Source organism: Patiria miniata, unplaced genomic scaffold (genome assembly GCF_015706575.1).
Source record: "Patiria miniata isolate m_02_andy unplaced genomic scaffold, ASM1570657v1 HiC_scaffold_1, whole genome shotgun sequence".
In the NCBI taxonomy this organism is placed as follows: domain Eukaryota; kingdom Metazoa; phylum Echinodermata; class Asteroidea; order Valvatida; family Asterinidae; genus Patiria; species Patiria miniata.
In genome coordinates this window covers 35,822,432-35,848,650 of record NW_024037047.1, presented here as the reverse complement: position 1 = coordinate 35,848,650, position 26,219 = coordinate 35,822,432, and the positions used below count along the sequence as shown (strand labels likewise).

Below are 26,219 nucleotides of genomic sequence, written 5' to 3'. Positions count from 1 at the left end.
TCTATCACACAGAATTGCATTTGCACAATTGGTCAATCCCGTAGGAAATCGCAGACTTTACTTCTCTTTCTAAAAATAATCCTCCAGAGTCACGAATAAGATACAGTGATCGACCGATGGCACAATATAAATGGCACAGATCCACAGAGTGCCCAAATTGTTATCAAACCTGGATAACTTTTGTGATAAATAACGACAGACAATGCACTGGAAAGAAAAACATATCAATCACATTAAAGCTACAGTCCATCATTAGCACCTATTCAAAAAGTAACGGACGAAATTATTGTTGAAAAGCATACTTAGTTTAAACATAGTTGTGGGACTAAACTCCCTGTGAAATTACTCGTTCTGGCAATCTGTCATTTTGAAGAAAACAATGAAAGAAGGCCAAGACGCATCGTTGGAAATTTCCATAAGTAGTTTGATTTTAATTCAGCGAATTTCCAAGATTGTTTTCAAGTGCACCACATTAGGGAACACTCGGCTCATTTTGCTCCCAATTTCCGGCTCCTAACGTTTTTAATATTTCAGACTTAATTTAAGGACACGAAAATTGTTTACAATGGTTCAACAGCAACTATTATTAGGGTAATAGTACCAGTATTTAACTGAATGAATTTGAAGTTTGTCAACTAAGAGGTTTGGCAACACTGCCTGAGGAAAGTCAAGGGAAACATCAAAGTGCGCCACGTTAATTAGGGGACTCAATTATACTGTGGATTTCATGGATGTTCAAATTTCCTAACCATTTTCAGCAGTAAATTAGTCTACAAATATTGAGTGGCTCAGAGTGGAATGGGAGGAATATTATGGCAAGGTAAAATCTGGACTTTTTTTCACGATGCAAAGTCAAATGAAATGGAAAAGTCCAGATTTTACCCAAGGATAAAACCGGCATGCATTTGCACACAAACACCGCGCCATGGAACAAGGATGATCCTAACTGTTGAATAGTAAATCCCATTTACCATGTGTGAATGGGACTTTTTGAGCCCCAGCGTGAATGGGAGCAGTAATGAATGTCACGTGATGCGAGTTACACCAATCAGAGGACAAGGACCTGTATGTCAGTTATATAATAATATATCAACTGCTGCAATTTATGTACTTTTATAATACTTAAAAAAAACACAATAAAGACAGCTTTGGGTTTTGCCCACCCAATCTCTTCTTTTCAGACCAATAGAAAGCCCTGGGGGAAGTCAACGTGCACTTACGATCAGCATCAATGACAGTATGGGGGACAATCAGCTTCACGTTATCACAGTCCACAATCTCAGTGCTAGCGATGGATGACAGACCAGCCTTATTGTAGCCTCTCACTGATAACTGCAGACAGACATCTAGGTCTAAGGATCCACTGTGAGATGCTGTAAAGCGTGCCTGTTCAGCAAAACATGCAAGACTTAAGGTTGGGCAGTGAAACATGTTGCGATAATGAAGAAAAAAGTTCATTTTATTTTAATAAATACCTAAGACACTTTACCCATTCCTGTTGGTCGAGAACCTGTCACGTGGTCGGTTTTAAATGGTTGATAAAGACATGGCTGGCTGGTCTTAAACACTTTTCTAGTGTCACATGAACTTTTGACTCCTATGAAATCCAGTGCCAGCACGGTTTTATTGGTTTAACCTTCACAATCCTCACGTAGGCATGCGCAATACTACCAGTGAGAGTATTAATAGTCCTAAATTCACACTACACCAGTACATCTGCGTTTTGCACGACATCACACAGTACGCACGACGTACTTGCCAATCTCCATATCAGGATTGTTTACCAGGGGGCTATACCATTGTATAGCTAGAAGGGTGTTTTGTTGAACAAAATCATTGGAAATTTATAATTTTGACCTTTTTTTTTTTTACTCTTGTGGACCGAAAAGTTTTGATTTTTTTTTATCAAAAAGGTTTTTGTGAATGGGAATAAATATGTGCTTGGTCGGTATCAAATGGATGCTGATAATTACCCTTGCTGAACCTGCTGAACCTCCCAATCACACATTAATTCACTTATTAAGCTCATGAACTATTACTTATACTTTGAGTTTAAAGCATTGTCGACCATTGGAAAGTGCTGAACTTGGAACAGACCTTTCAATAATAATTGATTTATAATTCCAGAACAATAATTCCGCGTGAACAAAAATGAACTATCTGGTCATAAAACAGAGGCACTTTAAAGTCACAAAGAACTACACCTAATCACCCATTAACTGGACCCGGCCTTCAGCTGATGAATGTCAACCTAATTCCATTTTGTGACCATGCACCATGCATGGTCTCCTTTAACAGATTCATCTAGGATTGCTGCATCAGTTATAATACAGTATGTCCCAAAAAAGCTGGCTGACCATAATGAAATGCTCAACAAACTCGAACGCTTCAGCAGACGTAACAATGTCAGAGTTATCGGCTTTCCACAAGAAAAAGATGAAGACTGCCTAAGCCTGACCAAGAATCTTCTTCGAGACAAGTTTGATGTGACTGATGCTAAGATCGAACGAGCCCATCGTGATGGCCCCAAGATTCCTGGTAAGCCCCAACATCTTCTCTTCAAATTGAACTGCTACCAGGATAAGCTTGCAATCTTGCGGCACCAGCGACAGGCCCTATCAGAGGAGACCTACTTCTGCGTAGAGGACCTGACTAGACAAGATCTGCAGGAGAAGCGTAGGTGGAAGGCTGAAGTAAGCAAGGCATACCGGGAAGGTAAAAAGTACCGTTTCTATGCTGGTAAATGGCGTGGTCACGGAGGTGCTCCAGCAGTCTTTTCCCGACAATAACTGCCCCTTCTCAGGCCATTGTATGATTAAACACCATGCAATTTTCTCACTGGTCTGCTTTTGAAGATATATACAATGTATGCATGTTACCGCTCCTGTCACACAATGCATGTTTGTATCTTTAATAACACATTTCGCACATAATGTAGTGATTAGAAATTATTTATTTGCTTTGCCCGTTAGGTCAAATGAGGGCGCTGTTTAAGTTAACTGGTCAAACTTCCGCGAATTTGTTGAGGGGTTATGAGGATATAGAAATAGTACGTTCATCAGCCAAGTAAGGGGATATTTTGACGATAATAGATAACTAAGGGGTTCTATCTCTCATGAAGTGCTGTATTCTCAGAAGTAAATTTCTGTTATTGTAAAATATGTGAATGTAGGATAGAGCAGATGATGTTTTTATCGTGTGCGCCTTAATACTAAACAACTGTTTACGTAAGCGGGTTTGGCGGGCACTGTCTCCGAGGTCTGCGTTTCTGACAGCTGCAGAAAGCTTGCTTTAGCAACTATTATCAGACCAATTTAGCCTGACAGCCGATGGCTGGAATGTGTTACTAGACACCAGAGGAAGGAGAGACAGCCCTGGAGCCCGTGCACTGGCTGGTATGGGACAAATTGAATTATTTTCATGTTATTTTGGGGGTTTTACTATCAACGAAAGTGTAACTTCCAAGACGCCGACCGGGTCAGAGGTCACATGTCATACATGTATGTTAATGTGGGAAGGCTGTTGTATTTGCAATGGAGTTCTTTGTATGGGTTGGACTATGTAATTTTCTAGGGTTAATTTATTACTTGTACTCATATGTATTGTGATTAATGGGATACATTCACATGTATGTGAAGTTATGTGAGTTTATATTGATTTATTTTTAATGTATTTGATTACTAGGTTTTTTGTGATGAATGGGAGCAGAAACGACTAATAAATTTGATGTGATTGAATCATCACCCCTGAACCTCGACTCCACACCGAGTTTCACTACAAAATTGGTAACACGGATGGGGTGCTGAGTGCTGACTTAATGACCTGACTGACTGAACGGGTGGACGGTGACCTGAGCCTAGCGTAGGAGAACTGCGGGGAATTACATGCGTTTGCTGGGGAGGCAACGTGGACGGATGCCGTAACAGTACCACTACCAGGGAGTCTGCAAGGGAACTACAGACAGTGGTTGCGGTAGGCAGTTTGGAGTCATACGCATGGACTGTGTCATGTTTACTCGTACAGTTTAAATGTAAATCAGTAGTTACATTGTAGATTAGGTTGCCAGCAGTAAGTGGTCGTGATAACTGAAGAAACAAAAACAAAAGCCAGCCAGTGCATTATCGGTTGAAAATATTGGGTAATCTGCCAGTTAATTGGACCTAGTTAATTTAGCCGTGTTGATTGTAGAAATATTTTAGGCTGACCTTGGATTTTCGCGTGGGGTTTTGTGTACCGCGTTTCTTGTGCTATGGCTGAGGCGGAGGCTGGCCTGGTTGAGCGCCTTGTTGCAGGCCTGACTGAGGCCATCAAGTCAAATCATAAGCCAACCACACAACGAGCGATTAAATTAGCTAGGTTTAATGGCCGTCCAAGTAGGGCAGGGGATCCTACCATTCTTGAGTGGATTGATGAGGTTGATATATATTGTCAACAATGCCATATCCCTGACAAAGAAAAAGCGCAGGTTGTCTATAATCACTTAGGGGGGTTGGCCCGGGATGAGGTTAAGTGTAACCCGTCAGTGAAAGGCGATTATAAGGCCTTGATGAGGCTACTTAACAGACAATTTGGGGCAGATGAAACTGTACAATCGTTGCAAAAGTCACTGTATGAGCGTCATCAACTGGAAGATGAGTCCCTCATGGACTATTCACGGTCTCTTATTAGGCTTTATGATCGTATAATCGAGGCTGGGAGTGAGGGAGAAAAAGAAGGATTGAAGGGACTTAAGGATAAAGTCCTCATTAATCAGTTTGTAGCTGGGGCCAAGAACCAAAGCATGCGCTTAGAGCTACGACGTCTTGAGTTGGCCACACCAGGGCAAAGTTTCAGTGCGCTGCGAGATGCTGCTTTAGACCTATTCAGGGATATCGATAGGCCAAAGGTCAAACGAAGCCAGGTACGCCAAGTGGGCGTGGCACCGTTTGATGATCCTGATGAGGAAAATCAGGGGGGTTTGAATTGTGCTAATGATGTAGTTGAGGTATCAGTGGAGGGCGTGGCCGTTCGTACTCCTAGTGGGGGGCAGTTTCAAAAAGTGATGCAACAGCAAACAGAAATGATGAAGTGCATTAGGGATCAACAGGAACAGATTCTAAAACAACAAGAACAGCTCACAACCTTGATGGAACATGTGATCAAAGGGTCAGATCCAAAACCATTTAATGTTGGTCAAGGGGGACGGCGCGTGGTGTGTTTCAGATGCAAGCGCCCTGGGCATATCAAGGCTAATTGTAGATTCGGTGGTAGTGGCCAAAGTTTGACAGCTAGCAGTAAGTCCTCTGGGGGACAGGGGCAATCGGATGGTGTGGGGTCACCATGTAATAAATCCACGGTTAGTGGTGAGTTAAACACAAGTCCTCCATCACTGTAGGCCAAGTGATGGAGGGAGTCTCTGAAATGGCCTCACCTGGGGACAATGTGCATTGTGAAAGGGGGGTATTGTCTGAGCATTCGGTAAATGAACTTCTTACTCGCCTGGTACATAAAAGCCCTTCAGTTAATGTGACTTTGGCTGGAGTTCCGGTAACTTGTATACTAGATACAGGAGCTGAAACCTCCCTTATGAGCTCATCTTTTTTTAGCAAACATTTGTCGGATAAGATGAGTGGGCCCGAACCAGTGGGCCGGTACCTGCGGGTATATGGGGTAGGTCACTTAGAGCTGCCTGTAGAGGGATATGTGGAGGTCCCAATGGTGGTGCATAACCACACAGTGATGGCACATTTCCTAGTTGTGAGAGACCCATCACAGTGCGGGGTGGGGGGCCGGAAGAGCCTGGTACTAATCGGTTGTAATGTACTAGAACTGTTGAAGGGCATAGCGATTGACTCAAAAGTGCAAGATGCAGAAGCTTTGAGTGTTGCTCTGCAGTGGTACCGTCTCGCAAGAGAACCACATGATCAAGATCGACACAAATTTAATAAGGGATCAAAGAATCCGGTGTCTGTGCGCACTCGTGGGCAACCAATGACTGTCCCTCCCAGGCAGGTGCAAACCATTAAATGCCAGATTAGAGCCCCAGTTGAGGATTTCAGAGACAAAATGATTCTTGTGGATAGTCATTTGACAGAGAGTGGAGAAATAAATGAGGGGAGCGAAGGAACAACAAACGTTTCCCCAACCCTTAGGGTATACAATTCTTGTGGGATTACTGATGGTCGCTTTGTAAATATTCTAGTTGCTAATCTTGGGACCCAGGCATTGGTTATTCCTCCCCACACAAAGTTGGCACAAGCTACTGTGGTATCCTCTGAACAAATTGGGCTGGAGGAAGAGATAAGTGCATTACAGGTATCTGTGCATGAAGTTTTGGTTGAAGACGTAGGTAGTGGCCATGTTGAGGTTGGGCCAACGCCCAAGTCTGATGTGTCAGTGGACACATCAGAACCTTCCTCACAAGAGACTTTTGTGTTTAGGGATGGAACCCAATACCAGTTACCCCCAGGATTAACCTTTGCTTCTTGTAGTTTGGATGAAAATCAGAAAGAGCAGTTGGTGCGGCTAGTGCAGAAACATGACACAAAATTCTCTAAACACCAGTATGATGTAGGCTGTTGTGATACGATACCTCATGTAATTCGTACTGTAGACAACATACCCATTGGCCAGCCTTACCGTAGGATTCCACCCAGGGATTTGCAGGAAGTGAGGGAACTCCTGCAACGACTACTAGATCAGGGCATCATAAAGCGCAGTGCGAGCCCATATGCGAGCCCGATTGTACTTGTTCGAAAAAAAGATGGGAGCCTGCGATTATGCATTGATTACAGGCGCTTAAATGCAAAAACGGTGCGCGATTCGTTCCCCCTCCCCCGCATAGAAGAGTCCCTGGAGGCACTCCAAGGTGCCAAGTATTTCTCCTCCATGGATTTGGCTCATGGCTACCACCAGGTAGTTATGGATTCCAGGTCCGTGGAGAAGACTGCATTCAGGGTGCCTTTCGGACTGTTCGAGTTTACCCGTATGCCATTCGGGCTAGTCAATGCCCCTGGAACGTTCCAACGAGTGATGGAGATGTGTCTTGGGGACATGAACTTGTCAGAGCTCCTCATTTACTTGGATGATATACTTGTGTACTCGTCCACTTTTGAAGAGCACCTTCAAAGGTTGGACAAGGTGTTCACATGCATTGGGGAGTTTGGGTTGAAAATAAAGGGCAAGAAATGTCAGTTTCTCCAGGATCATGTTTCATTTTTGGGCCATGTGGTAAACAGCCAGGGAATATTGGTGGACAATGACAAAATCCAAAAGATTAGGGACTGGCCTGTGCCACAGAATGCAGAGCAGTTGCGATCCTTTTTGGGGCTTGCAGGGTACTATAGGAGATTCGTCCTAAACTTCTCCCGTTTGGCAGCACCGCTACATGCAATAATACCTCCAGTTCAGTGTAAAGGGAAAGTGCGGAAAAGTGTCCGAAAGTTTGAGTGGAGCACTGAAGCACAGGGAGCCTTTGACTCGCTCAAGTTGGCCCTCACTCAGGCCCCAGTGCTTGCATATCCAGATTTCTCACGTGCATTTGTTCTCGAAGTTGATGCTTCTCTACAGGGTTTGGGTGCATGTTTGGCACAAGACGATTTAGAAGGAAAAAGACACCCTGTTGCATATGCCAGCCGTGGTCTGAGGGGGGCGGAGGCTAATTACCCAGACTATAGCTCATTCAAATTAGAATTACTGGCTCTAAAGTGGGCTGTCGTGGATAAGTTTAGGGACCATCTCTTGGGGGTGCCCTTTACCATACTCACAGACAATAATCCACTCGCACATCTGCAAACCGCCAAGTTAGGGGCAAGTGAATTGCGCTGGGTGGCGCAATTAGCTGCATTCAATTTCGATGTGAAGTTTCGCTCGGGTCATAGTAACCGGTGCGCGGACGCGCTTAGTCGCTATCCTAGTCAGAGCACTGCAGAGGTAGAGACAATCATGCAGAGCAAGGTCCACTCTTGTGCAGTTCCAATCCATGTTGCTGCAAATGCAGCCACTGTTACGCAGTCTGGTGGAGACGCTCCTCCAGGAACTGCTGGTCCCCCAGGGTTGTTTCCGTCGTGGTCATCGGAACAAATGGCATCCCTCCAAAGGGATGACCCAGAGCTGGGGTTGGTGTGGGAACTGTGGGACAAAAGGTGGACCCCGGGAGAGGTAATGCCTTGTGAGTTTACTACTTCACCAGAGTTGAAACTGTGGCTTGGACAGTGGCCTAGGTTTGTTGAAAGGAATGGTGTTCTGTGCCGGAGGGTGATGGACCCTGTACTTGGGGAGATTTTCCAAATTCTCCTACCCAAATGTCTGCAGCTTAGGATAATGAAAGGTTGTCATGATGGCTGGGGTCACCAAGGGGTGACCCGTACCTGCTCTTTACTGAGGAGGAGAGTGTACTGGCCTCGAATGACGGCGGATGTCCGTCGTCATGTAAACCGCTGCAAACTGTGTATAATTGCTAAGGCTTCACAGCCACAACCTAGAGTCCCAATGAGGCATCTAATGGCATTCCGACCACTCGAAATATTGGCGGTGGATTTTGTCAAAGTGGACAGGGGCCGTGGGGGTTACGAAGACATCCTCATCATGACGGATGTTTATACCAAGTTTTCACAGGCTGCACCCTGTAGGGACCAGTTGGCTGTTACTGTAGCGAAAGTCCTTAGGGACCAGTGGTTCACCAAATTTGGGATACCCAGTAGACTTCACAGCGATCAGGGACGCAATTTTGAGGGAGAAATCGTGAGGGAATTATGTTCATTGTACGGGATTAGAAAATCCCGTACCACACCCTATCATCCGGAGGGAAACGCGCAAGCAGAGCGTTTTAATCGTACACTGTTCGGATTGATTAAATCCCTCGATGAGCAAGACAGGCACAAATGGCCTGACCTTGTTTCCCATTTAGTTTTTGTATATAATGCTACCCCCCATACAGCAACTGGCATTGAACCGTATACCCTGATGTTCGGAAGAGAACCACTGATCCCTCTGGATCAAATGTTGGGCAGAACTGACTCAGATTGGGGACAAGAATTTGTTAGGGAGCAATCTCAGATGTTGAACCGTGCCTTGGAAATTGTGAGGGATAAAGTTGCTAAGAGGGCAAGTCAAAACAAGGCAGCATACGATGCTAGGGGGCGCACAGCAGTGAAACCAGTTGTACCAGGCTCGCAGGTACTCATGCGCAGATGTGCATTTGGGGGCCGTCACAAAATTCAAAATAAATACGAGAGCGATCCGTATATCGTGGTATGGGTAAATCAGCAAGGGGATGTGTGTTCCATTCGACCGGCTAAGGGAGGCGAACAGAAGACAGTAAATAGGAAATATTTACTACTAGACCCTTTAGCAGAACCGGAGTCTGACAGTGGGGAAGAGTCCGAGGAGGATTCATTATGTGATGTTGTCGTGTCTGACACGGGTTGCTTGCCAGGCCGGCCTCCAGCTAATGGCTCTAGGGAAGTAGGGAGTGGAAAAGTAGGGGAGCCAGCTCAAGTCACTGGCTCAAGCTCTTCTGTTCCACTAAGAAGATCCGAAAGGGTGACAAAGGGGGTACACCGAAACCCATGTCGACTTCCCCGGTCAGCATTGCTTTGAATTTGATAGAATCTTGTGTTTACTGTGAGGTGACGACATCAGTTGGTGGATGGGTGTCGCTGGGGGTCTGGAACGTTTTGGGAGAAGGCTGGGGTATCCGGTTCTCTTAAGACCGACCAGATCCAGCGCTGCTCATTCGTACGATGTCGTCGCAGCTTAATTTTCACAATGTCAGATGACAGAGTCAAGTTAGGTAACTGGTATATTTCCTATATGTAGGGGCCCAGGTTGGCTCTCCTTTTTATTCATGTTGTATTTACTATGAGTTTTGTGCTATTTGGACATAGTTTTGTTAAACGCCTTAATAAAAGGAGAGGATCTTTTTATGTAGCTTTGTCAGGTGGAACGTACGAGATTAAGTGTCTGGGGGAAGGGGGTCTCACTATAGACCGAATAGAGAAAAACCCTCGACGGTATTTGAGACCACTTGGTATGATATCACCAAAGGTGCTGGTCCTCGACTTAGGAACTAATGATCTCTGTACAAGAGAAAATCAACCTGGGATGGTGCATGCCTCCTTATGCAATCTTATTAACGAATTTCCTAGGTGGAATATCAAACCTGAGGCTATTGTATTTTTGCCTGTGCTGGCCCGCACTGGGGCCATGCGAAGCTCACAAGTCTCACTTGATGAATTTAATGCAAGGGTTGAAGCATTTAACAGGTTGTTGGAGGGTTCCACATTTGTAGAAGATAGATGGTGGGTGTGGAAACACCGGGCCTTAAAGAACCCTGAGTACATCCTGGATGGTGTGCATCTGAACCCTGCAGGCATGGCTCACTATGAGAGAACCCTCAGACAGTTGATCAAGTTTTTTGAATTCAGGATTCTGTGATTATAGTAACTTGTTTAACGTTGCTAGGAGTGACGATGTGTTTGTCCTAACTCAAAGTTTGAGTATTGCTATAAAAGTTCAGTTAAGATTTTGGAAAGAAGGGTATATTTATATTGTATATGAGACCCGTCACGACGGAGGGCCGTTTAAGTTATACCCTGCCAAAATTAACATTTTTGTGCTTTAATGAAAGAAAATGTAATGAGCGTTAAAATGATGGGTCAGACAGCTCAACAGATAGTATGGTTTTAGAGTTATAACAATGTATGTAAACAGAGCCAGATTGGTCGCATTATGTTTTCTTGTTAACTGATCCCATTTTATTGCTGTTTTTAAAAAAGTGTTTTCCTAAATTGATCTCCAGGAGTAGATCACCAAAAGAAGGGGAGAGATGTAGTGATTAGAAATTATTTATTTGCTTTGCCCGTTAGGTCAAATGAGGGCGCTGTTTAAGTTAACTGGTCAAACTTCCGCGAATTTGTTGAGGGGTTATGAGGATATAGAAATAGTACGTTCATCAGCCAAGTAAGGGGATATTTTGACGATAATAGATAACTAAGGGGTTCTATCTCTCATGAAGTGCTGTATTCTCAGAAGTAAATTTCTGTTATTGTAAAATATGTGAATGTAGGATAGAGCAGATGATGTTTTTATCGTAAACAACTGTTTACGTAAGCGGGTTTGGCGGGCACTGTCTCCGAGGTCTGCGTTTCTGACAGCTGCAGAAAGCTTGCTTTAGCAACTATTATCAGACCAATTTAGCCTGACAGCCGATGGCTGGAATGTATTACTAGACACCAGAGGAAGGAGAGACAGCCCTGGAGCCCGTGCACTGGCTGGTATGGGACAAATTGAATTATTTTCATGTTATTTTGGGGGTTTTACTATCAACGAAAGTGTAACTTCCAAGACGCCGACCGGGTCAGAGGTCACATGTCATACATGTATGTTAATGTGGGAAGGCTGTTGTATTTGCAATGGAGTTCTTTGTATGGGTTGGACTATGTAATTTTCTAGGGTTAATTTATTACTTGTACTCATATGTATTGTGATTAATGGGATACATTCACATGTATGTGAAGTTATGTGAGTTTATATTGATTTATTTTTAATGTATTTGATTACTAGGTTTTTTGTGATGAATGGGAGCAGAAACGACTAATAAATTTGATGTGATTGAATCATCACCCCTGAACCTCGACTCCACACCGAGTTTCACTACAATAATTTTGGTTATTTGTTTTCCATGCAGAGTATAGTCGCTTACGTTTTCATTGATCTGTCTATATTTTCATCAGTCTTTTTTTTTTTTTAATTATGTCCTTTTTGCTTGTGACTCATCGGTAATTTGATTTGGTGTTTGATTGTTGTTGTTTTTTTTTACCTTGAGGCCTGTGCAGCTGTTTCACACTTACCTGTTCCATTTATCCTGTGGCCTTCGAGTTTACTTTCGTTTACCTTAAGGTTGATTTTAAATATGCTGTTTACTTTTGAGCTTATTGTTTTCGTTGTTTCGTTCATGGCTGGCTTAATTTGTTTCTTTTTCTTTTTGTTCACTTTTACTTAGTTTGGCGCATACTGAGTTTTTTTTTCCAGCTTATGAGCTTGATTCATTTGCCCACGTTTCCTTATACTACAAAGTGCTTTTCTTTTGTGTTTTCTTGCTATTGCAATCCCTTGTACATTAATGTAATTGTTTCTGTTGTCTATGTGATTCGTTTGTGTATTTTGCTTGAATGTTTAACCAAAATAGTGCTGATGATTTGATTAATGTTAATGAAGATGGTATTTTGTCAGATAATGACAATTGCTCGTATTATGATACTCATGGTTTTAATCAGTTAAGAAACACACCGGGTGATTTTTCTATTTTCTACTTAAACACCAGGAGTCTCTGTAAACATTTTTTTGATGTCCAGGATTACCTTTGCTCCCTTACCTCTTCTTTCTCTGTATATGGCTTCACTGAAACATGGTTTAAAGAAACTCCTCCTGCCTATATTCACATGAACAACTTCCATCTTGTTCACTCCTCACGGTGTAACCGAGTAGGGGGAGGAGTTGCCCTTTTTGTCAGTGACTGCCTGAACTTCATCAAAAGAGACGATCTCATGTCCTCTTGTGAGGACTTTGAATGTGTGTTTATTGAGATCCAGCGTGATGGTGCTTGTAATCTTGTCATTGGTAATGTTTACAGAGCTCCTGGCACATCCATAGACAATTTTTTCCATTCATTTGATATTTGCCTCAACAAGATCACGAATGAAAAGAAGCTGTGTTATATAATGGGTGACTTCAATCTTGACTTGACGAATTATTCCACTCATCAGCCTACAGAGGATTTTGTGAATACTCTTTATGCCTACGGTCTTCGTCCATTGATAGATAAACCTACTCGTATCACACCCCACAGCTCCACTCTTATCTACAATTTCCTTACTAACAATAACACCAATATTTCTGCCTCAGGTATACTTTATGCTGATTTCTCTGATCACCTTCCCCTTTTCCAGATTACTGCTGACTGTTTCCAAGGCCATCATCCTTCCCCAAGTACTTACATCGCAAGGGACATCTGTAGCGCTACACTCTCAGCTTTTAAAGCTGACATTGAGCACACAGACTGGAGTGAAGTCTACGATTGCACCAGTGCGGAGACCGCATATGACGCCTTTCTCAATCGATTTACTGTTCTATACAATCACCATTTCCCACTTGTAACAAAAGTTGTTGGTAAAAGCAAGAAGAATCAGCCATGGATGTCCCGGGGAATACTGAAGTCCTGTAAATTTAAACACAAGCTGTATAAACGCTTCTTGCGTAATCCTACAATGGCAAACGAACAGAGATACAAAAGGTTCCGTAATCGTCTCACTCAAGTTATTAGAATGGCAAAGAAAAACCACTACGCCAGCAGGTTCGCCAATGCAAAGAAGGATGTCAAAAGCACATGGCGTGAGATCAATAACATCTTGGGCAAGAAAAAGAAGGATGATCTTCCTGATAATTTCCTCCATGCTAATCAGTCTATTTCTAATCCTTCTACTATTGCTGACACCTTCAATTCTTACTTTTCTTGTATCGGATCAACGCTGGCTAGCAGGATTCCTTCCACCGATGCTCACTTCACAAATTATCTGCAGGATAGAAATACCTCTTCTTTATTTCTTTCTCCCACCGATCCTTCTGAAATTTCACAAGTTGTTCATGAACTTAAAAATGCCAGTTGTGGGTTTGATGATATCCATTCATCAGTAGTTAAATCATGCATTCCCTTCATCTCTCAGCCTCTTGCGCACATTTTCAACCTGTCTATCCTTACTGGTGTCGTTCCTTCTAATCTAAAGATAGCGAAGGTAACTCCTGTTTTTAAAACTGGTGACCGCCGTGACTTTTCCAATTATCGGCCTATCTCCGTCCTTCCATGCTTCTCAAAAATACTTGAAAAGCTGATCTATAAGCGACTTTCGAACTTTCTCTCCAAACACCAGCTTCTTTATGATCATCAATTCGGCTTTCGGAATAAGTATTCCACTGATATGGCGCTTATCCATCTTGTTGATCACCTCTCTAGCTCTCTCTCTGATAAACTACACTCTGTTGGTTTATTAATTGATCTTTCTAAGGCTTTCGATACGATTGACCATTCCATTCTCCTATCAAAGCTTGAGTATTACGGAGTTAGAGGCGTCGCTCTTCAGTGGTTTGTTGATTGCCTATCAAATAGGAGACAGTATACTACAGTAAAAAACTGCGATTCTTCTCCCATGACAATCCACTATGGCGTGCCGCAAGGCTCTATCCTTGGCCCTTTGCTGTTTCTTCTATACGTTAATGATCTTCACTGTAGTTCTCCTCTCTTGTCTTTTATCCTTTTTGCCGATGACACTACTATTCTCTTCTCACATTCAAACCTTGCTTCTCTGATCAACATCTTGAATTTTGAGCTTGTTAAAATTTCATCGTGGTTCCAAGCGAACAAGCTCTCCCTTAATTCCTCTAAGACTAAGTATATGATCTTCAGTAGGTCATCCAACTCCAGTCAACATGAAGCTGTGAAGATAGATGGTACTGCCATCTGTAAAGTTCATTCCACGAAATTCCTTGGTGTCATTATCGATGATAAACTCTCCTGGTCTCATCACATAGCCTCCGTCTCTAATGTAATAAGCCGCAACACAGGTGTACTCTCCAAGCTCCGCTCATTTTTGCCTTCCACCACTTTATTCACGCTATATAACACACTGATCCTTCCCTATCTGAACTACTGTAACATCGTTTGGGCACGCACATCAACAAATAAACTCCATTCCTTAATCAAAGTCCAGAAAAGAGCAATTTGCATATGCACCCTATCTCTCCCCCGTGACCACACCGCACCTTTGTTCGCCAAATTACGCACACTAACACTCATCGATATTAATAAACTTCAAACAGGTATCCTAATGTATAAATTTACCAATAATCTCTTGCCCTTCACATTCTCATCGTACTTTACCTCTGTTAATAATATCCACCAATATCACACCAGATCTCACAATAACCTGTATGTACCATTCACTCGCACTTCCTACTCGATGAATACCCTACGCTTCTATGGACCACGTCTCTGGAATGGACTTGACCCACTTATCAAATCTCAATCCTCTGTAGGCAGATTTAAAAATCATTATAAGACGCATCTGCTCGCCCATTATATTACATAGCTTCTCCGCTTCTTTGTTTCTCTCAGTTTAATTTGCCTGCTTTTTACCTCTTGCTTTGCTTTTTATTTATCTTGTCATCTCTGCCGCTGCTCCTCTATTGTTCTATACGCTTCCGTTATTATTATTGCACTTTTGTAATGTTTGTCACATTTGTTTGTCCTTTTTTCTAATTGTTTGTTTGTGCTTCTTTTTTTTATTCTAAACGTTCGTCTATCGTGTGAGTTGTTATGTATGTGTACAGGCATGTTATATGTTATAAGCTTCGGCTTTTTTTAGCATGCCTCCATCAGTATAATTTTTCATTATTTTGTATTATAATCAAATGTTGTGAAAAGATGGAAATAAATGTTCTTGAAATTGAAATTCTTGAAATTGAAAAGGTGTCCGTCTGACTATTTTTGAAAAAAAACCTACAAAACCATGAGGTCAATTTTGAATTGTTTTGGTTGTACAGATACTTGGCCTCAACCCCTATGAGTTTCATTTATTTTCAGTCATGCATCACTGCACAATTGTCAAGTGATCACAACAACATTTTGGGACACTGTGACCAGGTTTCTTTCCTTATTCAATTTCAGTAGTGTGTTTAGTAAACTGTGTAAAATCCTTCATGCTGTGAGAAGGGCTGCAGTGCAGTTGGGATTGGAATAATTTGCCTGGCTACCAGTCATGACGGCAAGACCTCAGTTTAATGCTCAAGGGCAAATGATTCCAATCCCATACCACACCAGCCTATTCTTCTCAACATGCAGGATTTTACACAGCTTACATAAAACAGCACTGTAATTGACTAAGATATGGAACTTAGTCACAGTGAGCATAAATGTTGTTTTGCTCAATGGACAATTGTGCAGTGATGCCTGACTGAAATTAAATGAAACTCATAGGGGTTGAGGCCAAGTCTTAGGAGTATTTGCACAGCCAAACATTTTCAAAATTGACCTCATGGTTTTGTAGTTATTTTAAAAACAGTCAGACGGACACTTTTTAGGGGACATACTGTAGATATTTCCTTCTGCATGTTCAGTAAATCTCTGCCACTCCCTTCTGCTACAAGAACTTACCACATCCCCAGTAACCACCAAATCTTGGATTCTTGTCCACTGACTCAGCAAGGCTCCATCGCTACCATCCTCAGCAATGCTCCACTCATAGAAATCCATCAGTTCCCGCGGGTCGTCGTGACGGACGTAACCGTGGGCAAAAGGCTGGAAGACCACACGGATCTCCGTCCCGCCTGGCGTAGCTTCAACGTTGCTGACTGTGACCTGACCGACCTCAGGAGGTTGGGATAATACCCAGAATCCATCAGTGACGACGGGTTTGAAGCAAACGTTAACGTGGCAAAACTGAACCTGCCAAATAAATTACCAGAATAAAACCAAATGTATTACAATATTTATATTTTTTTCCAACTAAATTTCACACTTCACCTAAATAAAGTTTGTCTTGCCCAACCATATTGTGAAATTTTAAACAACCCTACATATTGCAATGATGTTGCACCAAGGGGGCGTAATATCCCCTATTTTTTTGCAAAGGGGGTGGTGGGCCATTGGATCATCGCCCCATATCTTAGTGGTGAAACCGGCACCCCCTAGTGTCATGTGGTGTCTAGCGCCACCCCCCCCCCTTCTTCAAATTTCCACGGCTGGGCAATTGCAGATTTATACTCATCGTATACTCATCTCCCGTCCCCCTATCACCGACACGGATTCAAGCCAGTGTGTTTCATCATGACAATTTTTAATTCTTACCTTTGATCTGTAATGACCTCCACCATGCAACCCAACCCCAGCTCCAACATGTTGGAATGACATGCCAAGATCTTGATCGTCAATCACTGGGATCCATTCCATCATAGTGTTCTCATCATCTGTGGGAAATGAAATATACTTCATTCTGAAAAGGTAACATAACTTACAAAATCAGTGACTATACGTGAAGACACCAAGTAAAAACAGTAGCTTGTAGTGGTTCCTTTGCCCAAATAATAACTAGATAAAAATTCTCGATTTTTTTTTACAATTTGATTCTTTTAAAACATTACAAACTAAATTACCAATACTATCAATTCAAGCAGTAAGGATTACACGTCTGTAGTAAAACTCAGAGGCATATGATTTCAGGTTTACCAAGGTATATTTCGATTTCTTGTTCAACTGCCCAGAAGACACCAGTCACAAAGGGTTGCAGCACCTCAGGGATTGTCCAACGAGCTGAGATGTCTGAGGTAGAAGACTGGTAGGTGATGTCATCCTCACAGGGTTGATGAGCAGCAGATGAGTGATGGGATAATCCTGGTGGCGTAGACGCTGCAAGGGACGTTGAGGGATGGTCTGCGCTCAGATAAGTAGGGTAAAACTGGTAATTAAGTGATGTCATCCTGACAGGGTGATCAGCAACAGATGAGTAATGAAATATGCTGACGGCACAGACACTACAAGAAGGAGGCAAGAAACTGTGAGTAAAGAGGGATGTTGGAGGATGGTATAATGAGCTGAGATGAGTGAGGTAAGACTGGCAAGTGACGTCATCCTGACAGGATGGCTCAGCAACAGATAAGTAATGAGGTAATCCTGATGGCACAGACACTGCAAGAAGGAGGCCAGAAACTGTGAGTAAAGAGGGATGTGGAGGGATGGTCTAATCCCCCGAGATAAATGGGGTAAGACTGGTAGGTAATGTCATCCTGACAGGATTGATGAGCAACAGATAATGGGATAATCCTGATGGCACAGACACTGCAAGAAGGAGGCCAAAAAACTGTGAGTAAAGAGGGATGTTGAGGGATGATCTAACGAGCTGTGATAAGTGACGTAGAAGACTAGTGGGTGATGTCATTGTCATCCTGACAGAATGGATCAGCAACAGATGAGTGATGGGATTATCGTGGTTGCACAGACACTTCAAGAAGGAGGCAAGAAACCGTGAGTAAAGAGAGATGTTGAGGTATGGTATAATGAGCTGAGATGAGTGAGGTAAGAATGGCAAGTGACGTCATCCTGACAGGATGGCTCAGCAACAGATGAGTGATGGGACAATCCTGATGGCACAGACACTGCAAGAAGGAGGCAAGAATCTGTGAGTAAAAAGGGATGTTGAGGGATGCATGGTCAGCTCAGATGAGTGACGTAGAAGATTTGTAGGTGCTGTCATTCTGACAGAATGGATCAGCAACTGATGAGTGATGGCATAATCCTGGTGGCACAGACACTGCAAGAAAGAGGCAAGAATCTGTGAAAGAGGGATGTTGAGTGATAATCTAACGAGCTGAGATAAGTGACATAGAAGACTAGTAGGCCTAGGTGATGTTATCGTCATCCTGACAGAATCAATCAGCAACAGATGAGTGATGGGATAATCTTGGTGGCACATACACTGCAAGGAGGCAAGAAACCGTGAGTAAAGAGAGATGTTGAGAAATGGTCTAATGAGCTGAGATGTCTGAGGAAGAAAACTGGTAGGTGATGTCATCCTGACAGGGTTGAACAGCAACAGATGAGTGATAGATAATCCTTGAGGCAAAGACACTGGAAGAAGGAGGCAAGACACTGTCTACAGAGGGATTTATCACATTTAGATGGTTAATTAACATCAGGGACGTTTAGCAATGGGAAAGGATCAGAGAAAGATGTCCTATCAAGATAAAAGGCCTGAGTAAATATTAGCCAATGCAAGATACTTGATTCCCTTCAGCGAGAATGTCACACCACAGAAATATAAGCCATGGGTCTTACTTTCATCTTGATCGCAGCCCAGTCCATCTTTGATCCCAGCTTCCTCCAGAACCTGACCCTCCTGAATGACTTTGACACCGTCTGAGGTAACATTGACACTACCAGCTTCAGAGTTAGCACGGATGGTCACATAATAGGTCTAGCAGTAATACAAAACAAATTTCCTCAATTAATACGGAAAACAGAAACAAACACAAAAGGCATAAGGAGATGTCAGTGGCTCTTGCGAAGGTAAATAAACAGAGAGCCCGAAATTTCAAGCTCCATTGTTTCATGAAAATACAATTTAACATTTTCCACTATTTTGAATTCATGTCCCAATTACCATAAGTGGAATGAGATCTAGTCCATCCAGTTGATAGAAGGTTGCATTGCCAACATCAATGAAACCAACGCTGACATCAGAAGCACCTCCTTCTGATCCGATGGCAATCTCATAGTTGATATCAAGATGAGGATGCTCAAAACCAAACCAACGAGCTGAGATGCTTGCGGTGCTCATCTGAACATCAATGTCTTTGGGCACCTGTTAGGGAGACATTTGTGTAACTGAGACAATAGGCTGGCAGTCAGTAACAGGAAATTAATTTAAAATTCTTAACTTTTTTTCTTTTCAGGTTGCTATTCATCAATGTGAAATCATTTCACTTGATGCTTTAACTCCATTAATTGGTTTTCAACAACTATTCATTGGAAATTAATTTTAAATTCCTAACATTTTTCTTCTCAGTTTGCTATTCATCAATACGAAATCATTTCATTTGATGCCTTAACTCCACTAACTGGTTTTCAGCAATTATTACAAAAACACACCAGACATATTTTTCAATGGACCCCACCATTTTTCTTACAAAAACCATTTTGGCTTATTTGTTGTTGCTCAACTAATGCTTAATAATTTTCAAAGTACGGAGGAACATATACTTTTTATATCCATTCTTTGAAGATATGATCCAATTACTCAACATAAAATTATTGAAGTGGCTGTAAGCATTCTTTCAGCATTTACTAATGGCAGTTACAAAAGATTTCAAACTAATGGAACAAAAAAGTGAAAACAATATTTACTGTGAATTTGTCATAATTACCCCCAAATCCACATGCACCTTTTCGCCAGGGGGTGCAACATCCAATACAACACCCAGAGATGGTAACTGCACGATGTGTCTATAAACGGATGAGGTCCCCACTGTAGCGAACCCAGCACCATTCTGAGCTCTGACTGACACGTAGTAGTCACGATCTCCATGGAGATGCCAGTCTAGGTCAGCCAATGAGAATGCAGCACATGATGTTTGGGACAAACAAGGACCAATTCTGTAGGCTTTCTCCTTCTGGAAATCAAGAGTTTTAGTGCCACCTGGGCTACCCCCTAGAAGAAAAAACAAAACAAAAAGAATTTATCAAAGAATGTTTTTGAAAAATTCTGAACACAATTCTTTTTTTAATGAAAATGAATAAAACTGCAGTAAACTGCTTAACATGCTTAATGAAAGGCAAAATTACAGTACAGAAAAACCTTCCGTTAATAGGCAATATTCTGTTAAGGTGGTGACCACTGGTCGGCAAGCATAATAGTGTAATGCCATAGAGTGTGCAATGTTCAGGTGTCATCAGCAATGCGTTCGAATGTCCCTTCCAATGATCTCCCACATGTCAATTTTGTTAACCTATACACAAAATATAACCTGGGTACCAGACAAAACCGACCAATACGGGCGATTCCCAATAGTACGCCTCCAAGAGTTTGCAACGCGTTGGCCAATCACAATGCGCAAAATCTGTCGACCCAACGCCCGTTTGGAAAAGGTCGACTGATTTCGCGCATTGTGATTGGCCAACGCGCTGCAAACTCTTGGAGGCGCACTATATGGAATCGCCCGTATTGACAAATAGTCGCTGCCCGGAGGTGGCGTTTTGGTTTAGCCTGGCAACTTGGAGGTCAACGATTGGAGGTCAACTATTCCATCTTACACAAATCAGATGACACGACGAAAAAGATTTTGTGCACTCAAGGAGTTGCACTATAAAAAAGAAACGTTTTTGGGTTCAGCTTGATCAAATTGTCATTTTGAGAGGATCTTTTGTTCCATAAAGGACTATAGGCTGTGATAGGTGAGTTGTTGCTTGTAATTTTAACGGAAATGGAAAATATCAGCACAAAAAAACATGACAATAATCACATAATCTGCATTCTAACTCATGTAAGTATGGTTATTATTTCCAACTTTCCTGGCAAATCTTCCCATACGTCATGAGCCTAGAAAGCTGGAAATTTCAAGGTAGGGCTGAGTCAATTCCAATCACCGGCGGCGGAACCGGGGGGCAGAGGGGGCAGTTGCCCCCCCCCCCCCCCACTTTTTAATAGGTAGCTATTTTGCCCCCCCACTTTTTACCAAGGAGCGATTTTAAAAAACGAGGTTAATTAAAATGATACAGGAGGTAAAAAAGATTTTTGAACACATCCCTTATGAAAATTCCCCCCAGTCACCACAGTGTGGAACTTCTGTGTGAACACAGTGTGTTCACATAGTGTCCATACGGTGTATACACTGTATGGTCACACTGTGATCACACCGTGTTCTCTGTGTGTGACACTGTGAATTTGGAACAAATTCATAGTGTCATGACTGTGTGAACACAGTGTGTTCACATAGTGTACATATGGTGTATACCACTCAGTGGTCACACTGTGATCACACTGTGTTCTCTGTGTGCGACACTGTGAATTTGGAACAAATTCATAGTGTCATGACAGTGTGAACACAGAGTTTTCACAGTGTGCGCATATAGAGATCACAGTGTTCACAATGTGTGCACACTATGTGAACATATAGAGTTCATAGTGTTCACACTGTGTGCACACTATGTGAACATATAGAGATCACAGTGTCCACACTGTGTGACAATTTAGAGATCACAGTGCCTGCACAGTGTGACCATATAGTGATCACAGCGTCCGCACAGTGTGACCATATAGAGATCATAGTGTACACACAGTGTGACCATATAGTGATCACAGTGTCTGCACAGTGTGACCATATAGTGATCACAGTGTCCACACAGAGTGACCATATAGTGATCACAGTGTCCGCACAGTGTGACCATATAGAGATCACAGTGTCCACACAGAGTGACCATATAGTGATCACAGTGTCTGCACAGTGTGACCATATAGAGATCATAGTGTACACACAGTGTGACCATATAGTGATCACAGTGTCTGCACAGTGTGACCATATAGTGTTCACAGTGTCCACACAGTGTGACCATATAGTGATCACAGTGTCCACACAGTGTGACCATATAGTGATCACAGTGTCCGCACAGTGTGACCATATAGTAATCATAGTGTCCGCACAGGGTGACCATGTAGTGATCACAGTGTCCACACAGTGCGACCATATAGTGATCACAGTGTGCGCACAGTGTGACCATATAGTGATCACAGTGTCCACACAGTGTGACCATATAGTAATAATAGTGTCCGCACAGTGTGACCATATAGAGATCACAGTGTCCACACAGTGTGACCATAGAGTGATCACAGTGTGCGCACAGTGTGACCATATAGTGATCACAGTGTCCACACAGTGTGACCATATAGAGATCACAGTGTCCACACAGTGTGACCACATAGAGATCACAGTGTCCACACAGTGTGACCATATAGTGATCACAGTGTGCGCACAGTGTGACCATATAGTGATCACAGTGTCCGCACAGGGTGACCATAATAGAGATCACAATTAAATACAGTTCACAACAGAAAGTTTCCATTATGCATGTTTCAAAGAAATATTTATTGCGTAAAATTTTGAACTTGGTTTAAATACATGTATAAATAATTGTAACGAACCATAAGGTACAGTGAATACTAACAGCACACGATAGACTATAAACCACAGTTTGTTGTACCCAGCACAAAGACTCTGCAATAAAATGACTGAACCGTGCGAATATCCGAACTGTTTCTGGGTTTTTCCCCCAATTATTTTGGCTTTGTACAATAACTGACCTGAAAATCGCAAATGCAAAACCAACACCGACCCTACTGAAATGAACAACCTGACCCGACCCAAACTTGTTTTGGGGTTGCATTTGCAAAACATTAGTTTCGTTGCCATTAGTCATCAGTTTGGTGGCTGAGCGAGAATTAGGCACTCATGCATTAACAAACTTTGACTAAATCAAGATCAAGAAAATGTGTTCTCCCCTAAATAAAGCATTCACTGAACTAAAACTTTATGAGATTGATTTTCAGTTCCAATCTTTAGATTCGTAAGCACTTCTGTTGCTTCAAATGAAACATTTCAAACATGTAAAGGAAAATGGTCCATTCTACCTTAAAGACAGTAGTTGAGTTTCCATAACTTGAGAACTTTTCCCTGTTGAACACTTATGGAAAAATAACAGTCACCCTAGAAGAGAACATTGATCAATTATTCAGATACGTGTATTAAAATATTTGATACTGTTGTATTTTAAGTAATGACCGTACAATGGTAAGACTTAAGATGAAGGTGAATGGGTCCCAGGCATGTCCCTCCATCACGTCTCCTTTCTGGCGCAAACTTGGCAGGAGATGCAACAATCAGCAACCAGCAACATCCATCACCTTGCCATTCTGAAGTTTCTTGGATACTCGCTATAAAAGACAAATCAAACATACTTATAATTTATTTTGTATTAATTCAAAACAATCCCCAGTCGGGGGCCTGGAAGAAGGTCGTAAGGGCAAGAAATGGGTCAAAGGTCAAATTCAGATGTTTCGGATAATCAATAGAGCTTGGGAATATGTGTCATTTGATATATATATTGTCTTGAGGAGCTACGTCATTTGACGTAATTAACAGTAAACAAAGGATGGAAGGAGGATTTTTAATATTACTGCCTGGCAAAAGGATGTTTATGTAATACTGATGTACGCAAGGCCAATTTTGTTCCCGTCAAAAGGACGTAAGGATTTCACATGCAGCTGAAGCGCACGTTTAAGGAATGGGAAGTTCCCGGTAAAAAGACTTTAGCATTAACTTTGAAATGTCTTTACAAATAAGTAATATTTTGACCTAAAAATGTCCAAAATTATTCTAATTATCGACAAATGTCATCCTTCAAAATTTCAATTACAAGTGATTTTTAATCAAAAAATGGCAGCACAAAACTTTCAACTCGATTGTCTCCAAAAGTGCTTTTAGCGTGCCGTGCCTGGCCTGCTAATGTCCTTTTCCTTTTCACACGAAACATAGGGGCAGATCCTGTGTGTGCCACAGCAACAATTTATTTTACAGGCGAACATTACACCAGTATATTTTTTTTGAGGGGGTTCAGAATTTACATTAAAACCAGAACAATCTGCAAAAATGTTTAAATCTGACAGACTTAAATACATGTACATGTATATGTACCTGTTTTAATTGAAAAGACATATTTGTCCCGTCACCTGCTGTCTTCAGGTTCCACTCTGACTCTGGCCATCATTGATGAACTGTCTTCAATCACTTGGTCATGAGCCCATTGGTCTTGGATGAGAAAAAAAAATCTCTTATTCTCAAGATCAAACATGACAAGAAGGATGTAAACATGGTGGTACAAGTTTAAACAAATCCACAACAGATAAAGATCAAGGCATCAGGAAAAAAAGATAAAGGCAGACTGTAAGCATGGGTAAACCAAACAAAACAAACGTAAACGCAAGTTGTTATAATATTATCAAAGTGGCTATCGTTACGACAGCTGTAACGCCATTTTCAAATACTTCATGTATTATTTGTAATCATTACTACTGTTACGGCCTTGTAAAAAACAATGCAAACGAATATCAGATTTACAGATGCCCAATATTCTTCAAGATCGGACGTTGAATGCTATTATGCAGAGAACCAGTCAGTTCTGTAACGGTAGCACTTAGCAGTCATGCTAGTTGAAAGTCACGTCACAGCTGCCGTAACGATAGCCACAACGTAAATAATTATACTTCTACAGCAGTACTTAGAAATGTCCATACGTTTGGGTCATGTTTGGATGTAGGGCTAGTCAGGATAGTGTCGAGGAAAAGTTAACATGTGCTTGCGTATAGCCCTGCCGCAACTGTTTTGCCACATACTGGACTCTAACATGTCTAAGCTTCCAGAATTAAAAAACAAGAACTTTAGTCTTTACTTACTATTAAACTTTAGGCACAATATAGTGCTACATGCAGTAGGCTACTTGCAGAAAAAATGACGAGAAATACATGTACATGTATGATGTACTATGTCCGCACTGTACCCAGACTCCACAGCATTTCAAATGACGCGAACCCTTTCGAGGCACCCGTCTGTTGTGTATTGTGCATACATGTATAGCCTACTGCGTGCGTGATTCTGTGTGTGTACATGTACAGTACGTGTACATGTGTCAATATTTTGTCTATCGTTTAGCGGAGAAATCGAATGAAATTAATCAGAAAAATGCTGCGAATTAAATCCAGGTTTGTCTAAGACACATCATAACAATAACAACGAAGTTTCATGGCAAAATCTTACCTGATATTTCAGTAAAACGACGGCGATTGCACGTTGCTGGAACACACATGACACATGCAGCAGTACTGTCATGGCGGTTGGCGAAGCAAGGTCAACGGTCGTCAGGCCTGGCGCGCGATTGTAAATTCAAAGAGCGTACTCTGATTGGCCAGCGCGTTACAACCTAGGATGCTGTTGCAAATTACGCGTCATATGATTGGTTGGCGTCACTGTTTTGGCATGCATGCACACAAACTCGCGGCTTTTGATATATGTTTCTGTAAAAAGGCAACAAGTTATTATTTTTCCTGACACGATGTTTGCACTTCGAAATATAACATGTATGTATGTCGATACAACATTCCACAACTGACAAAAATTAACCGTGAGGGTAACGCAATTTCAAGATGCATAAAAAAAAGAATGTTTTTAAATAAATATAAACATTTTTCAAAAAAATATCGAAAGATTCTGGTGGGACAGCAGCAATTCTCAACATAGAATTTTGTTTCAATGTAATTTAAAGTCACGGCGAGTCCACCGTGTGTTCGCACAGTGGCGGTTTACAATGTGAAAATGTCAGTGTTTTCACAGTGTTCTCAGTGGACCAGCACTGTGAAATTATCACGGTGAGTTCACAGTGTTATCACACAGTGACGGTTCACAGTCTGAACCTGTCACAGTGTGTTCACAGTGTGCTCTAAATGTGGACCAACACTGTGACAAAATCACAAAGAGTCCACAGTGTGTTCACACAGTGGCCGTTCACAGTGTGAACCTGTCACAGTGTGTAGACCAATTATGTTCAAATCACACATCATTCACACAGTTTTCATAGTCTGGGAATGGTC

The 26,219-nt window shown here is 42.0% G+C and overlaps 2 protein-coding genes and 2 long non-coding RNA genes across 4 annotated transcripts in view; 2 read left to right on the top strand and 2 right to left on the bottom strand.

Annotated features, from left to right (window-relative positions):
* Window positions 1-3,341: 3,341 nt before the first annotated feature.
* Window positions 3,342-5,434, top strand: LOC119729292. Its single transcript, XM_038201908.1, has 2 exons — window positions 3,342-3,395; window positions 3,685-5,434. The coding sequence occupies exon 2, from the start codon at window positions 4,250-4,252 to the stop codon at window positions 5,372-5,374; it is 1,125 nt and encodes a 374-aa protein (XP_038057836.1). The 5' UTR covers window positions 3,342-3,395; window positions 3,685-4,249; the 3' UTR covers window positions 5,375-5,434.
* A 5,644-nt stretch (window positions 5,435-11,078) lies between these two features.
* On the top strand, window positions 11,079-11,622 carry LOC119729299. Its single transcript, XR_005271214.1, has 2 exons — window positions 11,079-11,255; window positions 11,545-11,622. It is a non-coding gene; the product is annotated as an uncharacterized LOC119729299 (long non-coding RNA).
* Window positions 11,623-18,243: 6,621 nt separating this feature from the next.
* Window positions 18,244-26,219, bottom strand: part of LOC119733220 — a 31,181-nt gene continuing 23,205 nt past the window's right edge. Inside the window, exons 18-21 of the mRNA XM_038206809.1 lie at window positions 19,951-20,234; window positions 19,188-19,388; window positions 18,863-19,001; window positions 18,244-18,338 (exon numbers count right to left, since the gene is read on the bottom strand). Coding sequence (XP_038062737.1) covers window positions 18,244-18,338; window positions 18,863-19,001; window positions 19,188-19,388; window positions 19,951-20,234 — 719 coding nt within the window. The remainder of the gene's footprint in view (window positions 18,339-18,862; window positions 19,002-19,187; window positions 19,389-19,950; window positions 20,235-26,219) is intronic.
* Window positions 22,636-25,751, bottom strand: LOC119729285. The gene is made up of 3 exons (XR_005271213.1): window positions 25,390-25,751; window positions 24,271-24,384; window positions 22,636-23,510 (listed from the first exon to the last, which is right to left on the bottom strand). It is a non-coding gene; the product is annotated as an uncharacterized LOC119729285 (long non-coding RNA).

Excerpts from the sequence above, each read along its gene's own strand:
- LOC119729292 (XM_038201908.1), top strand. The coding sequence starts at position 4,250 with ATGGCTGAGGCGGAGGCTGGCCTGGTTGAGCGCCTTGTTGCAGGCCTG.